At 39.7% G+C, this 10,956-nt stretch overlaps 2 protein-coding genes across 6 annotated transcripts in view; one reads left to right on the top strand and one right to left on the bottom strand.

Annotated features, from left to right (window-relative positions):
- Nucleotides 1-2,893, bottom strand: part of gabpa (GA binding protein transcription factor subunit alpha) — a 5,400-nt gene extending 2,507 nt beyond the window's left edge. Inside the window, exons 1-5 of one of the 5 annotated variants that reach the window (XM_035676972.1) lie at nucleotides 2,776-2,832; nucleotides 966-1,030; nucleotides 590-691; nucleotides 351-495; nucleotides 83-167 (exon numbers count right to left, since the gene is read on the bottom strand). In XM_035676972.1, coding sequence (XP_035532865.1) covers nucleotides 83-167; nucleotides 351-495; nucleotides 590-666 — 307 coding nt within the window. In that variant the 5' untranslated portion in view covers nucleotides 667-691; nucleotides 966-1,030; nucleotides 2,776-2,832. Of the gene's footprint in view, nucleotides 1-82; nucleotides 168-350; nucleotides 496-589; nucleotides 692-965; nucleotides 1,031-1,680; nucleotides 2,336-2,380; nucleotides 2,751-2,775 lie in introns of those variants that run through there. The other 4 variants (XM_035676973.1, XM_035676970.1, XM_035676974.1 and 1 more) reach the window with 4 other exon arrangements.
- A 2,233-nt stretch (nucleotides 2,894-5,126) lies between these two features.
- Nucleotides 5,127-9,685, top strand: u2af1 (U2 small nuclear RNA auxiliary factor 1). Its single transcript, XM_035676967.1, has 8 exons — nucleotides 5,127-5,218; nucleotides 6,740-6,827; nucleotides 7,359-7,425; nucleotides 7,611-7,660; nucleotides 8,219-8,317; nucleotides 8,444-8,577; nucleotides 9,131-9,223; nucleotides 9,325-9,685. The coding sequence occupies exons 1-8, from the start codon at nucleotides 5,175-5,177 to the stop codon at nucleotides 9,482-9,484; spliced, it is 735 nt and encodes a 244-aa protein (XP_035532860.1). The 5' UTR covers nucleotides 5,127-5,174; the 3' UTR covers nucleotides 9,485-9,685.
- Nucleotides 9,686-10,956: the final 1,271 nt, after the last annotated feature.

The following is a 10,956-nucleotide window of genomic DNA, read 5'->3' as shown; positions in this document are numbered from 1 at the left end:
GTGAGGGTGCAACTCTGAATTTGGACACAAACAGCAATACATGTCTGTATATCTCCTGATGTGTGAAGCCTCTCATCAGTACCTGGTTTGGTTATAATCTGCAGGCTGAGCTGCACTGTGCCGTCTGTCTTTACTCCCTGATCAAAGAGGCTGTGATCAGGGTGAAGCTAAAAAGAAGAACACAACAGATAAGCTGAATCAGAGGTGAAGACAGACACAACCAAACATGTTTTTGCAGATCAAAGGATGTCTACCAGACCCACATTACAAAGTTGAATTCTGTTTTTTGGCAACAAAAATTACAGAATAACACAGAGATCTTGATAGGCTCAATGTATGTATATTATTACCTGAATGTCCTGCAAGCAGATCTCATATTGATCCAGTGACATCTGGATACGAGGCTCCAAAAGTTTCTTCAGATTGCCAATGGGCTCATTGATGTCGATGTCTTGCTGAATCAAATCTGATGCAGTGATGGTATGCTCCTCAACACTGGAAGTAAAAGAAGCAAGGAGGGAAAAAATATAAATGTATAGTTGCTCCATGTGTGACAGTATGCACTTCAAATGACCACCACCTTGCTTACCCTTCCTCCAGGCACGCCTGTTTCTCCCGTTCATCGATCTCGATCTCTATCATCTCTTCTGATTCACTTTTAGCCATTGTGTTTTATGCAGAGCGAGCCAAGCTGTAGGAAAGTAATGACAGAGCTGCTTAACTGTAATTCATACATATTACAATGTGTTAACAGGACTAAAAACAATTACACTGTTAATGTTATTGGTTTACCACTTTCCAACATAACACAATCCAAAACTACCATAAACAAAAAACATAGTTTCAATACATCTGACAATATATTAACTGCTGTGGTGCTCAAACAATCACTAAATTAATCAACAATTTTATCAATCAACTGAACATTCATGTAATGTATCACTCAAAATGCCTTAAACCCAGACCGCTGTGGTAAGAACGCAGTTTTGATATGTGGTGTGCCCTCTATCGAGTGACCTCCTGGGATGCCCTGTGATGGGAAATTTAAACTTATGTAATAAAAATTAAACAGTAGATTAAACAATAATGAGTCTTAACTAATAAATGTTAGTCACAGCCATAAATGGTAAGTTGTAGATGTGTTTAAATCACTGTGTCTAACCCCAGCACTAACTCTGTCAACTTAAAACAGACCTTCTAGTTACATACCATGTGTAGGTAAAGCAAATAATACTCATAGTTAGACAATACATTTTATATACATAATAAAAGTATCGTTCTTTTCAAAGGCGACATCATCATTTCTTGTTTTGTTTGACCAACAGTCAAAAAAATACTCATTTCCTGTATTAATCCAGGAAATGATTGCATTTGAAATGACATCTCTTCCTCAAAAAAATCTATGAAACTACTTATTTTTGCTGCCCTTCTTCTCATAATGCCATTAAAAACCCTATAATTTCACGAAAGAGCACAGACACACCAGAGCTCATTCAGAAAACTAATTATTCTTCATTTATTATGCTGTTACTGCAAGAACAAACAACTAAAAACCATAAGAAAGTGTGAATAACTGATGTCTGAACAATAAAGAACACTTCGGCTCCTGTGTGTGTAACCTGTGTCAGTGTTTGATGGGTGCCTGATGTAAATATGAAGCAGCACTTTGGGGCTTTCTACCATAAAGGCCTTTGAGCCTCGACTCCTCATTGGTCGTCAGGGACAGTTCACTGACTGCTCCAACTGCTAACGTTAGCCAACTCGAGGGCGAGGCTTTGGCGTCTAAAGGCCGACCGATAGGCCATTAGTGAACAAAAATAGTGCTCCAACGTAAACGCACATCGCGCACACACGTTTTGCGAAGCACAGAAAACTCGGGTTAAAACTCGGGTTAAAACAGCGGGTTACACGTGTGGATGCGCTGGAGCTCGTGTGACAGTGGAGCAAGTTAGCTACAGTTTAACACGCGAATGCACCGCGAGGGGAGGCAGCCCATCACTCAACCGTTGGTCCCCGCGTTCTAAAGAACCGTTAAAATACCCTAGCAACGCTCCGCGCGTCATAACGGCGAACAATCTTTGTTATATCACACTTTAACTCTGCGCGGAGAAAACTTTTAAAACGGAAATAGAATAAACGGAAACAAAACAGCATAGGGCAAATGGAAAGGAGCCGGAAATCCTGGCTAAGGTTTACAGCGCTGCAAGACTTCCGAGAGCAGCCGCGATAAATACGATACAAGCTTCAGAGGAAAACTGCCACCGACGAGCGACTGCGGTGTCGCTGATATACCGAAATGTCGCCCGGTTAAACACAAACTGCAGCTACACAGAGAAGTATGGACTGAAAACCCGCTGTTTCTCTCTGGATGTATACATACTGTGTGTTGTTGGTGATCAGCGCCGCGGCAGCCTCTCTGCTAGCAGCCCAGCTAACACTGAACGGGCATATCCGATGTTGTCATACGAAGAAAAAACTAACTTTATCTCTATTTTTCAGAAGACGAGAAAGCAACGAGAGCAGCCGTCCCGGTCCCGGTAGCCAGCGTTAGTCTAGCTTTAGCTGTAAGTTGTCTGGTTAATGTTCAGAGTGTGTTTTCATTGCGGGAGGCAGTCGGCCGCTGCCCACTCAGCTAAATAGGAATCGACAACAGCTAGCGAGTGAGCTACAAAATAGCGGGAAGAGTCCGAGCCCGATAAAACAGGCCCCTCAACACGACCGCAACCGTGCACACTGTCTTCACAACAAGCACACTTATCTCCGAAATATCCATACCTCTTGAAATTCAGGCCTTGGGAGATGTTGCAATGTGTTCAACTGTGGTAGACAGGCAGCCAAAATTCACACACTCTCGACTCGTATCATGCAAGTTTTTGGTCAACACAGACTCCGGAGGGGCGGAGACTAACTGGAAAGACAGTTACCCTAAAACTTCTATGGAAATCACAAAACGTTTAGATTCCTGCGAGTCGTGTCTTTATTTTTTGGACTGGACTTGATGGACTTTATCATCATTTTGGATCGTGTGTGTCCAGCTCATTTAAAAGGTGTTTTGATTAAAAAATAGGCCTACGTGGTTTCCCATCAGCTTTACAGTCATGGTAGTCTTCCATTTAAGTTGGTGACCCAGACTCCAGTTGTTTCACAGACATTTAACTTTACCACGTATCTAATGTGCTGTGTTTCCTCTATTCATACTCCAGTTCTTTTTGTTGTTTTTTACATTTCTTGTGTTTTCCTACAAGCTGTTTAAGTGAGAAGATGAGTAAAGGTCACTGAGGGTCTGTGACACTAACCCAGCAGTTCAGCTATATCCTACTGCAATCAGCTATTTTAAATATTTGCAACATAGGGATTAGCCTGCTAGGGGACCCTGGGGCAAAAATGCCTCCCCTACATATTTCTCCCAACATATTTTGTTGTCACATGTTGAGTCCTACAACCCAGCTAGCTTTTCTTTATTTAAGAATATGCACCATGTAAGCATAACACAATAAAGGTATTAAACCTGCGTTTTGACACAAGCCCTCTCTACAAAACCCCAATACCAAGTAAAAACACAGGGCCACCTTAGGGCACTTCCATTTCAGTAATTGCCACACAGACAACCTGGTGGGGGGCAGCTGCCCTTTGTCCAGTTCTTAAACCAGCCTAGTTTGAAATACTCAGGTTTTTTGTATTTAAATGTGTTGGGTAAAGGTTATGTTATTATTATTATTATGAATGTACAAAACAAACATTCATTTCTCTTGATATACAGTAGCCTGACTCCTGAACTTATTGAATTGTAGGTATTTTGTGCTGTTATATTTCTGTTAATCTGCTATTAAATATAATCTGTCTACAGTATGTAGATGTGATGTAATTTTGTAAACAATTTACAGTCATGTTTCTTACTCTTGACTGAATGTTCTCAATTAAATCCACAAAAGTGTCAAGTTTACTAAATAAACTTATCTCAATACAATCAGAGTGGATTTGTTTTTGGTTCTAATAATTTGACAAATGGTTTGGAGATATAATTCATTTTCATGACATGTCAAAATGTTGTTCCTGGGGATTACTAGTGTTTGTATTTTGTTTTATTAATCATAATAAAGATTATATATAAAAAGATCTAAAGACCCTTTGGTTTTTATGGAACTGTGTATAATTCATGCCCAAGTACCTGAAGTTAGCTCAGTGGTCTTCTCAGTATAACATACACAATATTATTGTAAACTGTCTATTAGTACATTGTTTTGAACTCCCATAAAAAAGGCCTCTACATTCAATAAATAGTAGTATCCTAAGTGATTACTTTACCTTGAACAAGTCGTAACTAATAATGTACTGCATGATTGAACCGACTGTTTTGGAGGTATTAAAGCTGTTGAACTGATATTATAGTAGTATATTCATATTTATTAATGGGTGTTCATTGATGTACTCTGACTGTACAGTAAGTAGTGTGCTGTATGAAAGACGCTCTTATTTCGAAAGTCGTGGTTCAGACGGAAATGACCGGAATTGTGGAATATTTCCGGTTTGTATGTGTTTTCTTCAAAATAAAGACGGTAGTTTTTAAAGTAACGCAAAAAGACAAACGGAGAAGATATTGGAGAAATACTTTAACATTTTAGCCCCAGAATCTGCACATAAAACACATAAAACAGCCAATTACCAGTTTTCTCTTGTAACTTTATGGGTTTAATCGTAGCTTGAGGAAGATACAGACACAGACTCATTTTCATAGATTAATATTTTAATCACGTGAAAGTATCACTTTTAACTTTTGTCCCATCATTGTTTTCTTAAATAAATACAGTTCAAAGCAGTAAGTATTTACACTGTACAAGGTTTGGCTGACTTTGAGGGCCTTAGTATGTATTCACTGCAGTATAAATGATAATATGAGGATATAATAGGCTAACAGGGGTTATTGAGACGAACACCGCAAACAGCAGCAAACTACTGACTCTAAAACAAATACAGTTCAATAAACAACTTCCAGACACAGCGCCATACAGGCTAAACGCCTCAAAACGGTAACAGTGACATTATATTATAATAATATATAACAGTTACACGCTAACACACAGTGTGCAGGTTGTGCGGAGACTACACATTTATTGTGAAGGCGGGGGACCGGAAGTGTCTCACTGCTGCTGCTCGCTGCTCACAGGCGAGCCAAGATGGCAGAGTACCTGGCGTCCATTTTTGGGACAGAGAAAGATAAGTAAGTACTAAACGTTCATTTAATTCATTGTTAAAGACATTTTTCTTAACTAATTCATCTAAAGTCCGCTTCGACTGGCCACTCCGTATAGAGTGGTGTTCACAGTCTGTATCTGGTAACGTTACACTGGCTTTAGCAACTCACAGCTAACGCTAGCACGCTAGCTAACGTGAATGCCGCGCCGCCACTGTTGCCCTCCTACAACCACCGGAGGGGAGCGGGCATGGTCGGAGAAGAAGGAGAAGAAAAAACAGTCATAACGAGTTACTTTTTCTTAATTCAGATAAACTTGCTTTGCGAGTGAAGCTCGAGTTAAAGTGGTACATTAACTAGCAGCTAGCTTCGAGTTAGCTGCCGCCAGTTACTCTGAAACCCACAAAGTCTTTGTTACAGCGGGAAATACACGGAGACAGACACTAACTGAGCAGGCTTCTCTCTGTTTCATGAAGCAAGCACGTCGCCTCCCGCCCCCATTAATCCCATACGCGTTACTCGTCGTGTGGGTAAAATAATTCCCGGTAACGTTAATGAATGAGGTGGTGCAGGTGTCCCGTCCCGTCCCGTCGTTACACTCTTCTCACGTTGAACCCGTTTTATTCCCGCTGGTACCACCCGTCTTTCTCTTCGTAACGGCAGCTGTTGCTAGGCGACAGTTCATCCCGTACCCCGATTAAAATCTGCATTGTGAATTAAAAAACCCAGACACTGTATTAAACTTTTAAAAACTAACTATCTGACCGTGTTTAAAGTCGTTTATGTTGGTAGAGCCCCTGTTTAAACGACGGGTCTGTTTCTGTCTACCTCAACACCACTGTTTAGGTAAAATGGTATTAATTGTGAGTCACGTGAAACAAATAGTCGATTAATTGATTACTAATTGTAATCGATGTATTGTTTTAGTCGTTTTCCAGGTCAAAATACTGGTTCCAGATGTTTATTATGTGATGTTCTTGTTACATGTGGTAGTTATGAGTTTGGGCTGAAAACAAGCGATTTAAAGAAACCACCTCAGAGCTAGTTTCTGACATTTAATAGACTAAAACAATAACCAGATTAACCGAGAAAATAATCAGCAGATTAATCATGTTGAAAATAGGGGTTGGTTGCTGTTCTAGCAAAGTATTAGTGGGCACTAGGACAAGGTATCGGCTATAAGAAGGACCAATGTAGATATATAAATATATCTGAGACAGGATTTCCAACAAAACGTTGTGAAAGTTGCTGCTAAAACTTAATACAAATGTTTGTGAGTGTGTCAGAGTTCCCACCCTGCAGTGCCGACGCTCCCATAACTCATTGCATTGGAGCCATGTTGGAAAACGTGCTGTTTGTGTTTGTGGTGTCAGGAGATAATTGTCACTATCTGCAGAAAGAACTGGCACACAGCAAGATGTAGCTTTTCAAGTCCCATGAGAGCCGTTTTCTTTTTGTTCAAACACTCTGAGAGAATTGTATGTTTTAATTTAATGTTTAATGTTAATGTTTTAATGTTAACCTGATGTTTTCTTTCTTTCTTCGCAGGGTCAACTGTTCTTTTTATTTTAAAATTGGTGCCTGTCGACATGGCGACCGCTGTTCCAGATTACACAATAAGCCGACATTCAGCCAGGTAAGATCTTTATTTTTGTTTTGTTCCAAAATGTCCTCACATAGATGAAGTTTTGTTTTTCTTAAGTCAAGTAAAAATTATGGGGAGATTTAGGTCTGAAAGCTGTTCTCTTTGAGTTCTTCTAATACCGGACAGACACGGGGACGACACTCAGATATTGCATCCCAGTAATATGAACACACATTGTCTGCAGTTTGTATGTATTATATTGTTTCCTTAGCTCACATGCATTAGTGGATGAACACTATTTAACTGTGCTGCCAAACCATATCAGTGCAGACAGCCTTTTGTTGTGTATCATGTTACATCATAGAGACCAACAGATAGTATACGATGACAAATCTAGTGATGAAAACACAGTGGGGTTAATTATCTATCATTAAAACAGTAGAGCAGTAGTTAGCAGGGTTGCAAAATACATTTTTATTACATCTTTGTCTGAATTGTTTACTTCACAATGGCTATTTTGTTCATTACCAAAAAGCAGGTTCAGTACCCTAATGAAAACAAAATGAACTTGTTTTGTTTCAGACAATTGCCCTCCTGAACATTTACAGGAACCCTCAGAACAGTGCCCAGTCTGCTGATGGCCTGACCTGTAAGTGTTCGATCCTGTGACCCGCACAAATGTCTTCTCTGATCATACACCCATGTGTTTTCTGTCCTCCATCACCCCCAGTTATGTTTTGAATAGACAAATGTGCCACACAGAATACATTTCAGAAATTCAAAATGATGTTTAATTGTTTTTATTGTCCTGTTATTCTCTCTTATAACCACTAGGTGCCATCAGTGACATGGAGATGCAGGAGCACTATGATGAGTTTTTTGAGGTAATTCATGCCATTCTGAATATACTCTCTTGATACTTGTTGGTATATGTTAAATAACGTTCTATGTACCAGCGCTGTGTGCAGGTTGTTCATTCAAAAGAGAAACAGTGTTTTGTGTGCCTAGGACTTTTTTTGTCCCCTTTCTGCAGTAGCATCAGAATATGTCTTGAGTATCGTTTTCTCATACTAGTATTGTTTCAGAGTTAAAACTTCTGGTATCATGACTGTAAGCTGACCTCATCACTCTGCTGCTGGTACATTTGAACTTCTTTTGAGAAAATAATTCAAGAATCTTTCCTCATAATCTGCTAAAACTGTACAATATGTAACTGTTGATGGTATGATGATGATAACTGGGACATTTAATACATTCTTATAAATACTTTCTGTTAAGTTAATCAATGGAATAATACACGGCACAAAAAGATGATCAAAAGTTGAAGGTGTTGTTAGTTAAAGGAACAGTTTGACATTAGTGCCTATTCGCTTTCTGGTGGAGAATTAGATGAGAAGATTGAAAAAAACACGACATCACATTTTTCTCTCCCATCCTTGCAGGAGGTCTTCACAGAGATGGAAGAGAAGTACGGAGAGGTGGAGGAAATGAACGTATGCGACAACCTCGGGGACCACCTAGTAGGAAATGTGTATGTCAAGGTGGGTGTCGCGTCTAAAAGCAACCAGTGTTACCAGAACTGTATGATACGCTTTTAAGTTTTTGACCCACAGCCGGTGACTTTTGCCTAAACCTGCCCTCTCTCTGTCTCCTCGTGGTCATTGTAGTTCCGTTACGAAGAAGATGCCGAGAAGGCCGTGATAGACCTGAATAATCGGTGGTTTAATGGACAGCCCATCCATGCTGAGCTCTCTCCCGTCACAGACTTCAGAGAAGCCTGCTGTCGCCAATATGAAATGGGGTGAGTGCTATGTGATAGGAAAGAGCTTATTAACTTCACCTCTAACTTTAGATTAAAAACATCTCTCTTTAAGGAATGTCCTTCACAAGACAGCACAGTGAACATACAACATAGAGGTTTGGAAACATATAACACAGACTTACTTAATCAGATGAAATGTAAGGAGATTAATCAATAAACCAATAACAGATTATGGGAGGGCACGGTTAAGAGACATTGAAACACAGGCATTCATTAAAGAATGTTTTAAAAAGCCATAAAACTACAGTAATATTTATTGTCTCCTCCTCAAACACTGTATATATGAACAATATATCTTTGTTGATTTACAGGTTCCAACCTAAATCTTTTGTTCAAAGTCTCTATCTGTTTATACAGTAGGTCGCACTTTGTTTTTAAGGCAACACCATGTAAGACTTGCTATTAGTTGTGTTTTGATGCCCTCAGTTGCAATAGCACTGTTGTAAATATGGACTGAATGGTGTTTGTCACTGATGCAATGCTGTCTTACATTTCTCTGCTCTAACTGCTCCGAGTTGCCCTATCTCCATAGGGAATGCACTCGTGGTGGCTTCTGCAACTTCATGCATCTGAAGCCCATCTCGCGTGAGCTGAGGAGAGAGCTCTATGGGCGTCGGAGGAAGAGGTACAAACATACATGTTACCTTCACATTCAGGCACTTCAGTAAACCAACCTGTGTAGTTGTTTTATAGCAATTCGTAACCGCTCCTCCTTCACTTCCACAGCCGTCATAGGTCCCGGTCTCGATCGAGAGAGAGGCGATCTCGCTCAAGGGACAGAGGTCGAGGAGGAGGAGGAGGAGGTGGAGGTGGAGGTGGAGGTGGAGGTGGCCGTGACCACGAGAGACGTCGCTCCAGAGACAGAGAGCGTTCAGGGCGATTCTGAACCACAAGCCATGACTACTTGTCCTTCCCTCCCCGTATCCATCCCCAGTCTTTTTTTAAGTTTGTACCCTTCCAGGTCCACTCGAGGACTAACTGAAAGGTACCTGATTTTGAAGCTGTGACAGCATTGATGAACTTGTTTGTCCTTGATTTCTGAAAATGACTTTCACCTCATTAAATTTAACATTTTTACTTAACGCGACTGACTCATGAATCTCTCTTGTTATTACAAGTTGTGATGGCAGCACTTCTTACTCTTCGCTGCCTCCTAATGATGGAATACAGTGAGAACTAAATGTACACACTAATGATTGGTAAACCTAACGTGTAGTGTCTTATTCAGGTAATTTCAGACTTCTGACTGAAGTTCACGGTCAAAAGAAAAGGAAAAACTCCCTGATAACATAACATTAGATACAGATAAAAAGAGTTTCTGGACTCTACTCTCACTGTCACTTAAAACAGAAGGCAGCAAAAAGATTAATTTCTGTTGGTCTTGGCACTGCTGTATTTTCTCGTTCATTTACAATGGACAAGAATGGATTGTGATTGTCCCCAGCTTTTTACTTTTACACACCTCTTGTGACTCAAGGTTTCACTTCTCATAGAGATGTACAACAGAAATTCTCCTGTGGCTATTAAGTATATAATATAATAACCTAAAATATACTTAAATCATTTAAATACATGAATATACATTTGCATTAATGCCATAAGAAGATATGAAAGTAAAACAACTGCTAAATAAACTTCTAAACTGCTATTTGTTCATCACTAAACTAATGTTTTGATAAATTGGGAGGGTTTGATGATGCCAAGGATAATTTTAAGTAATTAAGTACATTTAATACTTTAACGTATTGCCAATTTTTTTGAGTCTCGTGCTTCACCTTCAGATATTTACCTCTCCATTTCAGAGGTAAATATTGTTGTTTTTACTCCACTGTATGTATCTTACAGCTGTACCAATACTAATTTGAAATCAAAAGCTCATTGATGCACCATGGTAATGAACTGTAAGGAGGAGAAACAAGTCCATTGCCGGCCACAGAAAGCAAGCTAACAAAGATCAAAGCAATCATGCCTCTCTTGCTCTGGTAAAAACACTCGCAGGTGCATGCTGGTCCTATATCTGAGGTGCTGCCCAGTTCTTACAAAATAAAACAAAGCACTAGCAGTAATAAATACTATCTAAATAAAGAAAATACTCAAATAACTACCTCTTTGCCGCCCAACTAAACAGTATAAAGTGGTTTGAAATGAGCTCCGCCGTCACCAGCTACATCAAAAGATTAGTTAAAGTTAAAGATTCTGAAAGGTGACCCGATGCATTATGAGCTGTAGTAGAAGAAGTAGAAGTAAAAGTACCAGTACGGACCCCCACAGTGGATCACTGGAAGGGGTCATCAGACAATGATAGGGTAGAGAAGTAGAAAATAAGCTGCAGCATAAATTTGTATTCATTTTCACCTG

Source organism: Morone saxatilis, unplaced genomic scaffold (genome assembly GCF_004916995.1).
Source record: "Morone saxatilis isolate NCDOM2014 unplaced genomic scaffold, NCSU_SB_2.0 Contig5, whole genome shotgun sequence".
Classification (NCBI taxonomy): domain Eukaryota; kingdom Metazoa; phylum Chordata; class Actinopteri; family Moronidae; genus Morone; species Morone saxatilis.
The sequence above is the reverse complement of the archived record's forward strand: the minus strand, read 5'-3'. Positions and strand labels throughout refer to the sequence as shown.

What these genes read in the sequence shown, in the direction of transcription:
- u2af1 (XM_035676967.1), top strand. Translation starts at nt 5,175, where the DNA reads ATGGCAGAGTACCTGGCGTCCATTTTTGGGACAGAGAAAGATAA. An exon ending in TTTGGGACAGAGAAAGATAA is followed by an intron (nt 5,219 to 6,739) that starts GTAAGTACTAAA and finishes CTTTCTTCGCAG; the next exon opens with GGTCAACTGTTCTTTTTATT. An exon ending in TGTCGCCAATATGAAATGGG is followed by an intron (nt 8,578 to 9,130) that starts GTGAGTGCTATG and finishes CTATCTCCATAG; the next exon opens with GGAATGCACTCGTGGTGGCT.